The 18,261-nt window shown below is 44.4% G+C and overlaps 1 protein-coding gene across 2 annotated transcripts in view; it reads right to left on the bottom strand.

The window, feature by feature from the left end:
- Positions 1-6,898: 6,898 nt before the first annotated feature.
- CRACDL (CRACD like) overlaps positions 6,899-18,261 on the bottom strand; it is a 66,362-nt gene continuing 54,999 nt past the window's right edge. For both annotated transcript variants that reach the window (XM_049651379.1, XM_049651380.1), the window contains exons 7-9: positions 9,970-10,142; positions 8,807-8,951; positions 6,899-7,717 (exon numbers count right to left, since the gene is read on the bottom strand). In XM_049651379.1, the coding sequence (XP_049507336.1) occupies positions 7,575-7,717; positions 8,807-8,951; positions 9,970-10,142 (461 nt within the window). In that variant the 3' untranslated portion in view covers positions 6,899-7,574. The remainder of the gene's footprint in view (positions 7,718-8,806; positions 8,952-9,969; positions 10,143-18,261) is intronic.

The raw sequence follows: 18,261 nt of genomic DNA, 5'->3' as shown, positions 1-18,261 counted from the left end.
CAACACAGACTAAGTGTTTTAAACAACAGAAATGTGTTTTCTCACAGTTCTGGAGGGTGGAAGTCTGAGATCAAGGTGTTGGCATGTTTGATTTCTTCTGAGGCCTCATTCTTTGGTTTGTAGATGGCCATCTTCTCCCTGTGTTGTTACATGGTCTTCCCTTTGTGTGTATGTGTGTCCAAACTTCCTCTTCTTATAAAGACACTAGTCATATTGGATTCGGGCCCACCCTGATTACCTCATTTAAACTTAATTACCTCTTTTTTTAAGTTTATTTTTAGAGAGAGAGAGAGAAAGAGAAAGAGAAATCCAAGCAGTTCAAATCCCAACATGGGGTTCAAACTCATGAACTGCAAGACCATGACTTGAGCCGAAATCAAGAGTCGGACACTTAACCAACTGAGCCACCCAGGTGCTCCAAAATTTAATTACCTCTTTAAATTTCTTATCTCCAAATACAGTCACATTCTGACATACTGGAAGTTGGGTTAGGACTTCAACATACAACTTTTGAGAGATACAATTCAGCCCATAACGGGAGGTCTTGGTTCCTTCTCGATGGGCTTCTCCACAGGCTGTTTGAGTGTCCTCAAGACATGGTGACAGGCTTCTCTCAGAGAGAACAGTCCAAAAGGTAAAAGTAGCAATGTCTTTCATTACCTTGCTTCAGAAGTATTACATTCTCATTTCTGCTACATTATCTAGAGTTATAAGTGGGCACAAAGCCCATCTCACACTCAAGGGAAGGGGAATTAGGCTCCACTTTTGAAGGCAGAATTTCAAAGAATTTGTAGACATATTTTGAAGCCACTGCAGCTGCCATAGAAATATTTCCCTATTGTCTTCTCTTAGGATTTAATATAAAGAAATTAATTTTTCCATTTTTTGTTTATTCCTCCATCTTCCATTTAAAACTGTTGCAAATCTAGAACCCACCTCACTGATTGTATTTTTCTTAAAATTTTACGGGCACATGTATTTATGTATTATGTTTTTTATTTTTTTCTTCTTCTTGATGACTTGTGTCCTATGAAACAGATGAGTGTTCTCCCTCAGTGTGGATGAGGGAGCCTTGGTTATTCTCCAACTGGCAGCCTTACTCAAGCAGAGACAGTGACTGTGGTCTTAGGGAGAGACTTATTCAAACCTATATGAAGTCGAGAGGGAGAGTATCTCCAGGGCTTTATACTGAGTCCTATAATATGGATGCTTTGAGGAGCGAGGTGTGACAACTCAGGATGGGTGGAGTCACAAGAACTTCCCAGGATCCTGCTGCTGGTGGTTTTAAACATTAATCAAAGGATAGGATTGAATGAAGTGGAAAAAAATGTATTCATCAAAATTTCCCTTAGCAAAATGACTCCATTTGTTTTGAAGAAATTCTGTTAAGCCTCTTGAAGTGGTATATGACTGTGAACGAAGAAGATAGGCCTGATGTGGTTGAGACAACCAAGAGAAATTTGTCCTGATGGTGGGGGTGGACAATGGAACTAGGAAGCTAGGGAGGGGTTATGTCTTCTGGGATTGGTCTACACTGTGTGACTCCACCATCAAATATTTAATAGACTTGACCAAGGCAAAGAATGCCAGGTGTACCTAGATTTCTTCTGCAGACCGCCAAGAGTCAAGTTCTGGGAAAAGACAACAACAAAAATGCATGAGTCTCAAGTATGAAGGGGGCTGTGGGAATGGAAGACCAGGGCAAGCAGGGGAAGAACACACTCAGGATATTTCCATCACCCTGGGTCTCCCTTGACAGCTGGATCAAAACCTGGGGCTCCTGTTTCTAGGACCAAGGGCAGCCTACAGGTGTAGGCATTCATCCTTGTGGGAAGCGCTGGAAGGCAAGGTGTGCTTCAGAAAGACCTGCTTCCACAATATTCCCTTCTTTCCTCCTACACATTGACTCCCATCCACATATAAACACACTCTTGTTTGTCTTTTCTAACAAACAAATGAACAAACAAATGCTCTGTTGCCATATGCCCCTCCTCCCCTCTACTTCCATTTCTTCTACCATACACAGTAACATTTTGAAAGTTGAACATAGATGATGTCTCAATAGGCTAGCTGCCCTTGACTCACTATTTGTGCTTCTGTCCCTAACACTCCACTGAAATTGCTCTGTCAAGGTCACCTATAACTCTCATTCCCAATGGTCACTCTCATTCCCATCTGGCTGGATCTCCAAGATCCCAGCCTACACAGCTGAGTTCTTCCTCTTCCTTCCAGCACTTTCTTCTCTTGCCTGCTTTCCCTTCTCCTTCAGAGACCCTTCCTGCCTCCTTTGCTGGCTCCTGTCTCTAAATCCCTAAGTGTTGCTGTGTCCTAGGACCAATTCTGAGACCCTTCTTTTCCTCTTCCAGACCCCTGAATTCCTATTCCATCTAAATCATCCCATGCTGATCATTTCCAACTGTATAACTTTATTTTGTGTTTCCATTTAGTTGTTTAATGGGAATCTCAAATTTAAGATGTCCAAAATCATACAACAAAGGAGGTGAGCATATAATGAGAAAAAGGCAATCTCTTCCACAGATCGTATTGGGAAAACTGAACAGCTACCAGCAAAAGAATGAAACTGTACCACTTTCTTACACCATACACAAAAATGAACTCAAAATGGATTAAAGACCCACATGTGAGACCTGAAGCCATAAAATTCCTAGAAGAAAACATAGGCAGTGATCTCTTTGACATCAGGTGTAGAAATCTTTTTCTAACAATGTCTCCTCCGGCAAGGGGAACAAAAGCAAAATTAAACTATTGGGACTACATCAAAATAAAAACTGTTGCACAGTGAAGGAAACCATCAACAAAACAAAGAGACAACCTACTGAATAGAAGATATTTGTAAATGACATAACTGATAAGATATTAATATCCAAAATATATGAAGAACTTCTATAACTCAACACCAAAAAACCAAATAATCCAATTTAAAAATGGGCAGAAGACATGAATAGACATTTTTCCAAACAAGACATACAGATGGCCAGCAGATACATGAAAAGATGCTCAACATCACTCATCATCAGGGAAATTCAAATCAAAACCACAATGAGATATCACGTCACACCTGTCAGAATGGCTACTATCAAAAAGACAAGAAATAACAAGTGTTGGCAAGGATGTAGAGGAAAAGGAACCCTGGCACACTGTTGGTGGGAATGAAAGCTAGTGCAGTCACTGTGGAAAACAGTATGGAGGTTTCTTGGAAAATCCAAAATAGAACTACCATATGATCCAGTAATTCCACTAGTGGATATTTATTTATCCAAAGAAAACAAAAACACTAATTCCAAAAGGTATATGCACACCTATATATATTGCAGCATTATTTATAATAGCCAAGATACGGAAGCAGCCCAGGTGTCCATCCATCCATAGATGAATGGATAAAGGAGATGTGAGATACACACACACACACACACACACACACACACACACACACACAATGGAATATTACTGAGCCATAAAAAGAATGACATCTTGCCATTTGAACAACATGGATTGATCTACATGGTATTATGCTAAGTGAAATAAGTTAGTCACAGAAAGACAAATACCATATGATTCCATTCATATGTGGAATTTAAGAAAAAAACCAAACATAACAAAGAAAAAAAGAGACAAAAAACCAGACTCTTAACTATAGAGAACAAACTGGTTACCAGAGGGAAGGGTGATGGGTGAATAAAGGGGATTAAGAGTACATTCATCCTGATGAGTACTGAGTAACGTACAGAATTGTTGAATCACTATATTGTCCACATGAAACTAACAGAACATTGTATGTTAATTACAAATGAATTTTTAAAAATGTCCAAAATCAAACTCCTTTTTGTGGCATATCCTCCCTCCACCTCCATTTCTGTAAGTGATATCACCACTCATCCAGGAGCTCCAACTAAAACTCTAGGTGTCATCTGTACTTTCATCTTTTCCTTCTCACACCAAATCAAATCCACCAGCATTATGGATTTTATACTCTCTTTAAAAAGTATTTTGAATCCATCCACTTCTTGCCATCTCCATCATTATTGTAGACCTGACCACCATGATCCCACATGGACTATGGAATAGGCTTCTAGCTTTCTGTTTCCCTGTGTCCCCATACGGTGTATTCTCACCCAGAAGCTACAGCCATCTTCTTAAAATGTAAAGCACATCACCTCCCATCACTTCTCTTCACTACTTGCCAAAGCACTTAGAACAAAATCCATCTCCCACATGGTCTGCCAGCCACCCCACCCACAAGTGGTCCGGACTGTTTCCTGATGTCTGCACCTGCTTCTCCCCCTTGTCCTGTACATGCTGACTACACTGCTTCCTGAACATGCCCGGTAGGAGGGCATGGGGCTTTATAGAGCTGTCATCTCTAGCTGTTTTCCCCCAGATCTCTGCAAGGCTGGTTCATTTTTATAACTAGGTCACCTCTTTAGCAAACCCTTTCCTAACCACCCACTCTCAAATAGTTTTTTTCTGCCACAACCAAGTCCCTCTGTTTTATGGCCCACCACTGCAGGTATTGCTGTTTTCCCATGTTTTTCTCATGTTTCATGTTTATTTATTTTAGTGTTCCTTCCCCACAACTATAAGGCCTATTATCCATTTGTTCCTCAGGGGAATGAAAACATCTCATAGTTCATGAAGGTACTCATGATTAAAAATTACAAAAGAACCCTCATACTCTCTCCAGTCCCTCTTAGGAACTGAAGGATAAGGGTGAATGTGGTCACCCAGGGAAGCATCATGCAGTATGTATGTACTTGTCTCCAGGACACATGTCTTAGTCTGTTATGGCTACTGTAACAGAACACCATAAACTGGGTAGTTTGTAAACAATAGAAATTTCTTTCTTACTGATGTGGATGGAGTCTGGGAAGTCTAAGGTCAGGGCACTGGCAGATCCAGTGTCTAATGAGAGCCCGCTTCTTGGTTCATAGACAGCCATCTTATTGATGTGCCCTCACATGGTGGAAGGAGCAGGGAGATCTCTGGGAACTCTCTCATGAGGGCACTAAACCCATTACGAAGGATCCACCTTTAAGACCTAATCACCTCCCAAAAGATCCCACGTCCTGATACCATCACACCGGACATCAGGATTTAACATGAATTTTGGGGAGATGAAAACATTCAGTCTACCGCCACATAAGATCCCACATAGTCCCCTTGTCTATATTATGCTTTTAAGGACACAGACTCACCATGCTAATGCTTTTTAAAAATGGGGAGGGGCCCCTGGGTGGCCCAGTCAGTTGAGCATCTGACTCTTGATTTTGACTCAGGTCATGATCCCAGGGTCATGGGATTGAGCCCTGCATCAGGTTCCACACTGAGCATAGAGTCTGCTTAAGGTTCTATCTCTCTGTCTGCCCCTCTCCCCTGCTTGTGCTCCCTTTAAAATAAAATAAAAAATAAAAAATAAGAAATAAAAAATAAATGGGGACATCACTGAAGGGTAGGGTTGAAAGACTAGAGTCATTTACGAGGTACTCACTTGTGAGATCTTGGACAGGTGACCGTAACCTTAATGTGCCTCAGTTTCCTCATCTGCAAAATGGAGACAAGTACTTACTCCCATAGGATTGTGGAGAGAATTAAAAATAACACATATGAAGCACTGAGAGCAGGGCCTGGCACACAGGAGGCACTCAATAATTTTTCACTCTTCTAGGTAAACCAAATTTGTCAATTCCCTGCAGACTACCATCTCTGAGGCCACTCTAGACTTCACACGGTATCTCCATATTTTCACCACTGTTTAAGTTTCTCTTGTTATGGCAGAAGATCACAACCTTCATGCAGGGGGGTGGCAGATACAGAGCCATCCCCCAGTGAATTCTCCCAGTGTCTCAACAATCTATACCCTTCTAACTTACCAGGTACCAGAGAGAATGAAACCAAGTCCTGAGACACACAGAGAATACCAACCTCTCTATTTGAATAAAACTGAACCAAATATTTTTGATCTAATGGTAAAATCCACTGCCTCAAAATTGTTCATCTGAAATGTCCTGCTAATAGGGGAAATGATGGTTTGGGTTAATCCTAGCCACCAAAATATTTTCTAGTTAAAACTATTCATGTCTAAGCTTTTGGAGCAATTCTAGATGGACAGAGTTCTTGTTCAGAGCACACATTCACCATGGCATTCAGTATTGCTGTTCTCTAAGAGAATGAAATTAATAAATCAATTTGGTTAGGAATAAAGCTATCCCAGGACTTTTCCAATAAAGGCAGGCTTAATCACATTGTGTAGTTCTAACAGCTAGAAAAATAATTACTCACGAGGATAGAGAATACAATGAAAGTAGAACTTAGGGTGTATAAAATCAAATTATAATATCTATAAAGTCTCACTGATTTTGGTGGCTGAATGCCCCCAGCCGCACATATTCCTATGAAGATGAGCTTGTTCAAAGGAACAAATTGGAAATATTTTTAAAAATAGAGGTATTATATAACTGAGACACAATTCTGAGTTCCTAAATATACGTTCTTCCTCTGCTGGCCTTTCCACATTCTACATTCATGGGTCATCCTGGCTAATACACTGATAACCTAGTTTTCGGTAGAAATGTGCAGGTTAGATTAATTAGATGCTAAAGAATTACAACTTTTTTAGAAATTTTATGTTTTAAGATGTTGCACCAAGTAGATGAAGATAGAAAAAAAACCTACATTATCTTCTGATTTCCAAAAATAAACACTGAAAATTTTATTGGAAAAAAAGAATCTCAAAAAACCCAAACCCCCAAACCAACCCAACTGAGTATCTGAATGATACATATACTAACTGAAACTCCACACATCGCATTTCACTCACTGCTGGAGGACATTCTCCAAGTGTGACTAGAAAGAACATTTACACATAGGACAGAGGCATGTTTGAAACCTTTTATTGAACAGGCAATGCATTGTGCAATGGTTAAGGACACAGATGCCTTGTGGAAAAGTTTAAAAATTATTTTTGGAAACAGTCTATGAATTGATGAACCCGGCTATGTTCCTTCTGCTCCTTCTTAGAGAGACTGTCTTCAGGAAAACTGTTTAATAGCTGCTCTTGGAAACGGCATCCCTGTTTTACCAAAAATGTCATGCCTAATAGTAAACATTGAAAGAAGACAGGATCCACAGGCAAGACCACACCCGGAGACACAAGTTGACCTCAGGTGGAAGCACAGACACACGTTCTCCTGGAAGACCTTCCCCTTTGTCCTTGCAGGCGCTTCCGACTAAGGCTTTCACTGCTCACTTCTGTTTTCTTCCTGCCAAGCCCTCTTTATGAAGGCAATTCTCAAAGACTCATATTCATACCTTTGGGCACAGGACCTTGTTGCTGGCCCTTTTCAATGGTGCTCTTGTTTTAGGGCACCTCTGGCCCAGGATTGTGGCTGTGTGTCTGTCTTTGTTGGCCTGGTTCCTTCCTCTTCCCCAGGCTCGCTCTCCCATAACTTGATAAAATCACTCTTCAGTTTCACAGTTTGTTTGCCTTGATTCACTGGCAGTTTTTAAGTAAGTGACCCGTCAAGGTAGTGGACGTTCTTTAGCAGCAGGCTGTCAGCCTATTTTATAATTTGGGGCATGTCACTCCAAGCTTGAGATTTCTTTCTGGCAAGTTCCATCCAGGATGGCTGATCTGCACTGGCATAACTGGCTCTCTTCAGCTGATGCAATTCTTTCTCCGTCATCACTGCAGACTGAGCCGCTGGAAAGAAGACAAAACAAACAGAAACATGAGAAATGAGTTTGGATTTCCACTTAAGCCTCTTGCGTTTCTTTAAAATATACGTCAAGGTCTTAGCTGTGGTCTCAAACACAAAATCTATTAATGTGTAAACACGTAAAGAAGACTCAAGCATAGAATAATTTATGTAATAAAAAGACTTAAGAACGATAGGCTCAAAATGGTTCCAGCAACACAGTGAGGTAAGAGAAACTTTCAGAATAAAACTGCAGAAACTCTGCAGATCAGTTTGCACAACAGTGCAAATATTCTTAACACTGCCAAACTGTATACTTAAAAATGGCCAGGATGGTAGATTTTGTTGTATGATTTTAAATCTATTAAATCTATTAAAAATAGATTTAAAAATACTGATGGGATAGCAGAGATGATTCTCAAAAACACTATGCTCGGTGAAAGAAAGCTACCTATAAAAGAACACATATTTTATGACTCTATTTATAAGAAATGTCCCCAAAGGCAAGTATATGGAGACAGAAAGTAGATTAGTGGTTACCTAGCCCTGGGGTTGGGAACGGTGAATGACTGTAAATGGGCATGAGTTTCTTTTTAGGGTGAGGGAAGTGTTCTAAAATTGGATTGTGATGGTTGTACAAGTCAGTAAATATACACTTACTGTCAATATACACTTGCTGAATTGTACACTGGAAATGGGTGAGTGTTATGACATGGAAGTGACATCTCAGCAAAAGCCATTTAAAAAATCAATGTGGCAAAGTAATTCAGAAAACAAAACAAGAAAAGCAGGACCAGTGCTGGAAACATATTTCAAAGTAAAACCTTGGATTGTAAGTAACTTGTTCTGCGAGTGTCCCAAGTGTTCCACAAGATGAATAAACATTTCTGATAAATTTTAACTTGATAAACGAGCGATGTCTTGCAATATGAGTAGTTCGTGATGCCGAACATCACATAGTCACAACTGAGCTAATGGTTCTTGAAATTTGCTTTGATATATGAGTGCTTTGGATGACAAACATGTTCCCAGAACAAACCGTGCTCGCAAAACAAGGTTTTAACTGTATTTGGTACTGCTTGCAGGTTTCATACCCAAGTTCTGATGAGACAAGGAGATTCCTCTTTGCAGCCCCTCCTGGAGGCGAAGCTTTGTCCCCTGCCTCCGGTCCACAGTGGGTTTGGCAGGAGCAATCAGGAAAGACTTGCTGCGGACAAAGTCAGCTTGCTTCATGGGCTCCTATTAGGACACAAGAGAGACACCCTCTGTCTGGTCACTGACACTCCGAGAGGGGGCAAACATGACCAACAGCAGCGGGGCCACAGAACTTCTCTGCTGAGCTGAGTCATGCCACTGGTACTTTCTTGGCAGAGCTCTAATTTGTGCCCTTGCTGAGAGGAGCCTTTAGAATGTCAGACTCAGGTGAGTGTGGGGCCTTCTGCTACGCCCACACAGACGTCGTGGCTTCTGCCCTGTCCCCACACCTGGCCTCAGCCCTGCGTGTCAGATGGCAGGGATTCCATTTAAAAGTCATAATGAATTGTTTGGAAATAGTTTTGAAATTTTTATGACACCTGGTATGAACATGGATGCCCCAAACCAACATCATTGGTTAGTATTCACTTTAGAAATTCCCTTAGTCTGCGTGCAGGGTTTCAGGGCTGGGTACGATGGAGGTTTGGGTTCAAACAAAGGAAAACAGATGCTGTTGGAGGCTGGGGCTCATTTCCTCACATGGCTGAAACACGCTTATGGGTTTATCATGGTGGCTATTAGGGGGAATACAGAAGCTGAGGGTCTCATCCTGCTTGTGAGCATAGATGCCTGGGGTTGAGAAAGCTGTTTCAGTGCAGAGTGTGAAGTGGAAACCCAGGTTCCAGCCCTGCAGCCCTAGATGAGGAACAAGAAGCCCCAGCAGGTGGCCAGCATAGCAGCAAAAGCAGGGCTTGTCCATTACCATGCAACGAGCCGAGATGGAGCTGCTGACATGGTCACCACGCATCTGAGAAGTTATTTTAACCCCATTCCATTTCTCCAGAGGCTGAGCTGTGTTGCCCAGGGGGCAGGGCGCGGCGAGCTGCCTAAGCGATCCACCCACTTCTAACAGTCCAGCTCACACCGAGGGCACCCATTAGCAATCGTTAGAAGCAAGGGTCTCTATAATGAACATGCAGAATGTGTGGGGTGCTGGGCCTCAGCTCTAGCTGGCTGGTCCCACCCTCTATCTATAGAGACAGAAAGCATTTGCTCTAAGCACCTGGGCTCTCTCGGGCGCCTTGGCTTGCTTTCCTATTTCTGACTTCAGGGTACGGACCCCAGGCTTGTCTTCCTGGTTAGGGGGCTGGTTGGGGGTCCCTCGCCGTTTCTGCCGAGCAATGGTGATCCAGGGTGGTGCAGGCTGGCCCTCGGCTGCAGGAGGTGGACCCTTCTCTGTGGGTAAAGACACAAGATTATGCAAAACAGCCCAGCCCCTGTCCAGTCTCACCTTTGGCTTCTCCCACACAGAGAATACTGCACAGAGGAGCTGGAAGCCAGGGTGTATGAGGGAGGAGGAGAGAGGGTCTGGGAAGCTTCTCTGGTGAGACCATTGCTTTTCTTCAGGGGACTTGGTTTTCTCACTTAAAGATGCATCAAAGAGATGATGCTCCTCTGTCTGAGCCACAAAAAATTAAATGCAACTGCTCCTATATGCACATTTAAAAGCCACATTCCTCCCACAGGATACTTTCTGGAATGAGATAAAAATCAGTATATAAATAAGATTTCTTTAATATAAGCCTGGCATTTTGGGCTAGTACATACTATGTGATTCCTGATTTTCTTGGAAGTTTTGTAGACACACTATTATTATTTTTTTAATTGTAAGCATAACCTTCCTTTTGTGGAGAGTGACACCAAAACTAGCCACAGTTGGTTTCCTTAATGTTCTAGAGAGAACAGAAATAGTGACTTTGTTTATTAAAAAAATTTTTTTTAATGTTTCTTTATTTTTTTATTTTTGAGAGAGAAAGATACAGTGTGAGCAGGGTAGGAGCAGAGAGAGAGGGAGAGAGAGAATCCAAGCGGGCTCTGTACTGTCAGCACAGAGCCCAAAGCAGGGCTTGAACCCACAAATGTAAGAGCATGACCTGAGCCGAGATCAAGAGTCAGATGCTTAACTGACTGAGCCACCCAGGTGCCCCTAAAAATTTTTTTTTAATGTTTATTTATTTTTTAGAGAGAGAAAGACAGAGTGTGAGTATGGGAGGGGTGCAGAGAGAGGGAGACACAAAATCTGAAGCAGGCTCCAGACTCTGAGCTGCCAGCACAGAGCATGATGCAGGGCTTGAACTCACAAACTGTGAGATCATGATCTGAACCAAAGTTGGATGCTTAACTGACTGAGCCACCTAAGAGCCTCTATGAGTCCCTCTTTTTATCTCTGTATTTGCATATTTTCTTTGATGAAAATTTATTATCTTTATCCACAGAAAAAAGAAGCAAGCTTACACTCTTCAAGGAAATCTATGACTTAAATAGTAGCTTCTCACAGGCATATCAAAAGTACACCGGATCCAGGGTGTCTGGGTGGCTCAGCTGGTTAAGCAGCATCGGCTCAGGTCATGATATCACAGTTTGTGAGTTCAAGTCCTGCATCGAGCTCTCTGCTGTTAGCACAGAGGCTGCTTTGGATCCACTGTCTCCTTCCCTCTCTACCCCTCCCCCGCTCATGTTCCCTCTCTCTCAAAAATAAAGAAACATTAAAAAAAAAAAGTACACCAAATCCAAAGGTTCCCCACAAGCCCGCCTTTCTGAATGTTTGCCTGCTACCTCAGAAAACAAAGACAGAAGTGTATCCCCAGATGCCTGGCCCCTGACCGCTTTCCCTTCTACACAGTGCACCTTGGTCAGCAAGGTGAAGGCAGGGCCCATGTCGCAGCAATGCCTGCAGATATCTGTGATGACCTCTCGTTCTTGGTGGCTTGACATATACCACCCCTGGCTCTGACGTGATAGGATATTACTCTACTTGTTCTTGTTTCTGTCTCCAGTTTAACCTGCAGTCTTTCTCTCAGCCCCCTGGTCACCAAAGAGGGGCAGGGGACAGGAGCCCCTGCCCTGCAAGCTTCGGTCTCTCGTCAGAGTTGAGAAGGGCCTCTGGCTTCACATGCTGACCTCTTCCTGGACTGGACAGCCGGGAATGGCTCCCACTCTTCTCCTGGCTGCTCCCTGAAGCCTCCACCCTGCTGGTCCCCAGGGAGCCCTGCTCTATCTCTTTCATTTATCCCTTGCCCCTTCTTGCTTCTTCAGGCTCTCCCTGGCAGCTGACCTCTTCTTCTCTGCTGCTTTGCAAAGTGCTTGGGTCTCCCACAGCTTGAAAAGAACTGTCGCCACTAAGCCTCATCATCCCCATGAAGCCCGAGTCCTCTGTTCTCCTCCACCCTCCACCTCCAATGGCCTCTGCCTGTGTCTCTTCAGCTAATGCCTGACCCAGCCACAACATGAGCGCTGCTCTCTCCATCCACCCAACCATTGAACTGTAAATCCTGAGGTCTCCAAGTTCTCTACCTGCTCTACCCCTCGTACTGATGGAACTGTGTTAACCTTGCCTGGGAGGCCTGTCCTCCTTGGGTGTCTCCCTCCTGCCCCGGGTCCTTGTCGGACTCTTGCTCCCAAACCTGGGAATTCCTCCTTGCTCCTGATCCTCAGCCTTCATCGCTCCTTCTTCAAAATGTTCTCTCTGTTCCATGCTTGACTTCAAAACTCAGATTTGCTCAGACTACTTCTAAATGTACAATCATTTCTATTAGCCAGATCTCAACATTTCTGCTCTCCTCCTTCTCCTTCCCTTTGTCCTTCCTCCCTCCCTCCATCCCTCCCTCCCTTTGGCATTTCCTATGTGCAAGGACTGTGCTAAATGCTAAGGTGGAAAAATAAGCAGCCAATTGTCCTGTTCTTTGAAAATCTCAAAATCTAGTGCGGGAAACTAAACACAAACAAGCAACTATAGTGGAAATTGGAAGATGCTACAGTTTACCAAGTGCTGGGTGGATGAAGGGCCTAACACTGGTAGGTGGTGGGTGAGGTGCTGTCTGGGTTGGGACCTGGAGAAGGAACCTTCCAGGCTGAACAGAGGGGCACCATAAGGCCTCCTAGGTGGAAGGGGCAGAAGGCAGAACAGTAGGCAGGCTGGCTGAGAGGGGCTGATGGATCATGAAGGGACAGACTGAGAAGGGTCTTCTTGGCCTTTTTCCTGTCCGTAATGGGGAGTCCTGGGGTTTGAACCAAGGGCACACTCTGAAGGCTGTGTGGAGAGGAAGTCAGACTGGGGAGGGATAGGAGGCTATGAGGTGAGGAAGGAGGCTATGGCCACAGTCCAGAAGGTGACAGGGATTAGACACCCTGTTCCAGAATCATCCCTACTTGCCCATGAAGGGCCTGCCCAGATGCTGCCTTCTCCATGAAGCCTACTCTGGTCAGCCTGTCTGGTCAGCCTAGATGAATATGCTCTCCCTCTCCTAATCTCTCTTAAGAGATTTACCCCACTTCTTGGCTCACTGTCTGCCTCACTGATATATGCTTTCAGTCATTAGAACTTCTTATTTATTTAACAGACACACTCTGCAGACTATGCACCATGTAGTGTCCTAATATTAGCTCATTTATGATGTTGTTTTACGTTTTATATCTCATCTGAAGAACCCAGTGATTGCCTAGCACACAGAAGGTGGTTCCATGTTTTACAGAAAGTCTGCATTTCTCTTACCTTAATCTCAATCTCTCATTCCAGGGAAACCTCATGGTCTTTCTAGACTTTTAACTTTTTTCTTTTATTTTTCAGAGACAGAGAGAGAGACAGTGAGAGTGCGCTAGTGAGCAGCAGTGGGCAGGGAGGCGGAAGGGCGGGGACACACAGAGGATCTGAAGCCGGCTCCATGCCAACAGCACAGAGCCCGATGTGGGGGCTCGAACTCACGAACCATGAGATCATGACCTGAGCCAAAACCAAGAGTCAGACGCTTAACCGACTGAGCCACCCAGGTGCCCCTGGACTTTTAACTTTTTTCTTAAGAAGATTTCGTTCCATTTCTCCTTTGATATTTTCCTCACACTCAATGACAGTTGTGCCCTCCATTTGGTCCTGGCCGGAATGAGAGGTGTGGTGGTACCGTCCTGCCTGCTCTGTCCTGCACATGCTTGCTGCTCAGGAGCCTTTGCCACAGCACAGGCTGACTGGAGAGAGGGATTTTACTACAGGTTTAAACTCATTACCTTAGTCAACAGAATATTCTGAATAATTCTGTCAAGACTACAGATACACAGAGAGAAAATTTCCATCCCAAGTTTTAACCTAGAGGCTGAATGGCAGCTATGAAATGCCACAGTGGCCCCGTACCTCCCAGTGCTCTGGGTGGCTCTCCAGTCCCTCAGGTCTGTGTAGGGCAAGTGACACATGTGTCATTCTCACTACGAGGGTACAAGACAGCTCTGAGGAATTTCTGTACCCTATTTGGGCCAAAAAAGAGTATTTAAAAACTCACTGGAAAAGGTTATACAGGGGCTATGTAGCATTCCTGGGGACCATGTGGATCAGGGGCCTAGAGCAAGGGCGCCTGGGTGGCTTAGTTGTTAAGCATCGGACTTGGGCTCAGGTCATGATCTCACAGTTCCTGAGTTCCAGCCCCACATTGGTGAGCTTAAGTCTTGCTTTGGGTGAGCCCTGCTTCTCTCTCTCTCTGTCCCTCTCTCTCTCTGTCCCTCTCTCTCTCGCTTGCCCCTCCTGTCTCCGACTCCCTTGCATCCTCTCTCTCTCAAACATAAAATAAAAAATAAAATAAAATGGAGGCCTACAGCAAGGCTGGGGGCCCTCCTAGACCAGGCTCAAGGCTGACAGCTCACTGGACCAGAGACAAATCCTATTCTGTCCAGTTTGGTCATAGGAACTGCGGTCTTGTAATCAATGCAGCTAGGTTCGGCTTGGCAAGAGGTGGCTTTACTTTCCTTACATGGAGAGCATGCTGGCAGATTTCTTTGCAAGCAAAGAAGGGTCACTGGCCTCGGCTTTGCCTGTCAGTGGGCAGCTGTACTTTGTGTGTGAGTGTGTACACCTGTGTCAGGCATTCATGGGCAGGCTCATGGGACAGAGTGAGCTCTGCACCCATGCCCTGCTGTGCCAGTGTGACATCAAACAACCTACAATGGCAGTGCCACCAAGCACTGGGCCAGGTGCACGGCCGAGATCTTTCAGCAACCATTTTTCTTCTTTGGTTCCTATTTCTTTTCCCTGAGTGGTGGCCTCTCCCTGTATTCGGTATTTGGTGCTCTCTCCTTACCCCTTCATTCCTTGTCATGTCAGGAATGCGAGTGGGCCAGAGGGACCCTGACGGCCTCCAGACCCTTTCACAGGACAGTTCAGGACCAGCCTCATGGGTGAGGGCACAGGAATGGTGGGAGAAATTCCAGGCACTGGGAAGGAAGCTTCCTACCATGGTTCAGAGAGGCCCAGGATTCCACCTGGAGCCTCACAGAGCCCACATGGAAGTGCCTGTGCCAGGTGAGTGCAGGCAGAGCGGCTGGGTAAAGAGCTATTCTGCTCTGTGGCAGAAGACCCAGCTGGCCACTCTGGTCTGCACTCCCATTCCCTGCACATGGTGCCACAGCAGGGGCAAGGACTGTGGGGCATGTGCTATACTCCACAAGGGGAGGGAGGGGAGAGGAATGAAGACACAGGTAATGTGCAGGATAAGGCAGGTTGCAGGTGCCAAGTATCTTACTATGTGACCGCTCTACTGCATGAATATTCAGGGTCAAGGTTCAACCATAAAAAAAGCTTCTGAGATTAAACACGTTCAAAATGTCATTAATCCCAGGCTAATATAGATGTGGCAGCAGATTAAATAAAAGGAGCTGAAAACACTCCTTTGTTTACTCCTTTCTGCCTCAATACACAGACAACCTTAATCTTCTGGGGATTTGGCTAAAGGGCTCTGACATCTCAATTTCTCCTCCCCACTTGACAACAGGTTTTTAAGCAGTTGGGTGTGCCTGGGTTTGCAACCAACAGCCCAGGAGCGTTTCTCACGCACAGGAAACCACTGATTCATGTCTGTATCTGTGTGATCTCCTTTAGAGAGTCTGAAAGAGATGGACTCCCCCAAACACGTCTCCCCTGGAAAGGAAGACAGCAAATTTGATCTGCTGTACAGCATATGTAGAGTAAAACTTCTGGAAGACACAACACTTTCGATGCAGGAAGCTGTAACAGCCACAACGCTTGCCCTAAATAACTTAATTTCACATGAGGGCAACTTTTGATCAGGAAAATTATTTTTGTTGCTGTTATTTTGAGGATATGATTCTGTCAAAGAGGGAGGCTATGAGAAGTTTATACATTAGATTTTCTCCAGATTCCTTCTTTCTTCTTAACACATTCTCCTTCTTCAAGGGTTTGGTTTAAAAAGTATATTTATTGTTCAAGCATTCATCTCCAAGAGAGTTTGTTCTTGTGGTTGGTTCAGTAGGCTGTGGTAATGAGGACTGCTTCCTCCTTGGGGCCAGGAAACAGAGCAGCTACTGATGTGGCCCTGGGGCCTCCATGTCTAAGATTAAGGCCTCGGGCTAGCAAGGTGCTTTGGGGCAAATTCCAGAATCTTTCTGTGACTCAATTTTGGTGTCAAATGAGGAAAGGAGCAGTGTGTACCTCTCCTAATGTGACTGAAGACCGAAAGAGATCATGTGCTGTCTACACCTCCTTAGTGATGGTGAAGGTGTAATGAGATATAAGCCACAGAAGGCACTTAGCACAGTGCCTGGCATCTTGTAAGCTGAAGAGTGTGAGCTGCCCTCGCAAAGGGTGCTGTTGTTATTTTGTTGTTGTTAGTCCCACTTGAGAAGAGATGTAGACTTTGGTCAAATCCTAGCCAGGACATGGTGGAGACCAATGAGCCCTTTACCAATGTCCTCTCCCATGATAAGAAAACAGAAGCAAGCACCGGGATGTCTCCCAGCCTTTAACTGGGCCAGGTGGCCAGGCTGACTCTTGGTTCCTGAGGACATGATCTGCGATAGTCCAAGCAGACTAACTCTTGATGCTCTGCATGTCCTGGTCTCCTCATGAGCCACACCATCAGGGCAGGGGCCTCCTCCTAGCCATCTCTGCATGTGCTGTGCCCCACATGGGCTGGGGAGGGTGGGAAGGCCAGCAAGGTCTGAACAAGGCCATGGACGAGCCTGGCCCAAGTAACCCAGCGCCCACTGAAGCCACACTCTCTAGAATAGCACTCTGTTCCTCCCTGTAGACACTATGCCCTGTGGACAGCTGGCTAGCAGACAGGCCCTGATGCAGCTACACACTGCCCAAGATGGCAGCCCAATTTTCATCCATCTGCCCAGGAGCCCACCATATATATCACTCTGAAAATACCCCATCACACACAACTCTAAATACAATGGGGAAGAAAACCACACAGTTTCTGGACACATGTTTGGCATTTTAACCGAGCTATTTGTATACAGGAAGACTTAAAATTAACCATTCAGAAGATCCTCAGTGTGAAACCATTTCTAGAGATATATTCAACCAGCCCTCTGTGAGGCAGATGCTTCTTACTACTTCATTTTGACTTGCTAGTCAGTGATGGGTTCCCCCCCTTTTTGGTGCCTATTACAATTCAGCCTTGAGGTACTGTTTCTTTCATTTGGAAAGACTTCTATAAGGACCCGCTGAGGGATTGAGGCTGGGACTCCAACAGTGCTCTACATCCCATATGACATGCAGGACAGCTGAGTCTGGAAGGTGGGAGTTGTCATGAAGACTGTCTTCTGGGTGAGAGGCAATGAGCTGTACGATGTAAACTACCAGGATTTCCTGCCCTTTGGCTGAGAAAAATAAAGCAAATCTATGCCCTAAGCCAACACACAGTGGGACAGCAGGATTCTTACGTCTCTTGAAAGTTTTTGGAGCCACAATTTTTAAGAATCTTTTTCCTTTCGCAAAATGTCTTCCTTGTTTATAAAAGTACACATGCACATTGTACAAATCCAGAAAACAGATGAAAGTATAAAGGAGAAGGAAATTTCCCATAAATCAATAACCCAGGAGAGTGTGCTAACACTTTGGCATGCTTCTTGGAATCTTTTTCTGTTATGCTGTCATTTTAAATATCTTAAAAATATGTATCAATGGCTCATTCCCAGCTTTGCAAAACATTCTTTGTGGAAGGAGAGGCCTGAGTTTACACTCTAAGATTTCTGATCTAACGTGCATGTATCATTAACATCTGTCATAATTAGCCGAAGCCAGAACAGTGCCTAGGTGTTTCAATAACAGCAAACATCCTCCGTTTCTGCCTCCCCTTCAGGTCCTCTGCCACAGACCTGGTTTACATGGAGGTGATGCCGTGTCTAAACACACACTAAGGGGATTGCTGGAGTGGGGGTGGGGTCCTGGGCTCTGGGGACACATGGGACCTCACCTATGTTAAGGGTTTATGTCAGGCTTCCTTTTTTTTTTTTTTTAATGTTTATACACACACACACACACACATATACGTATATATATGTGTGTGTG

The sequence above is a fragment of the Panthera uncia genome, assembly GCF_023721935.1.
Source record: "Panthera uncia isolate 11264 chromosome A3 unlocalized genomic scaffold, Puncia_PCG_1.0 HiC_scaffold_11, whole genome shotgun sequence".
NCBI lineage: Eukaryota > Metazoa > Chordata > Mammalia > Carnivora > Felidae > Panthera > Panthera uncia.
The sequence above is the reverse complement of the archived record's forward strand: the minus strand, read 5'-3'. Positions and strand labels throughout refer to the sequence as shown.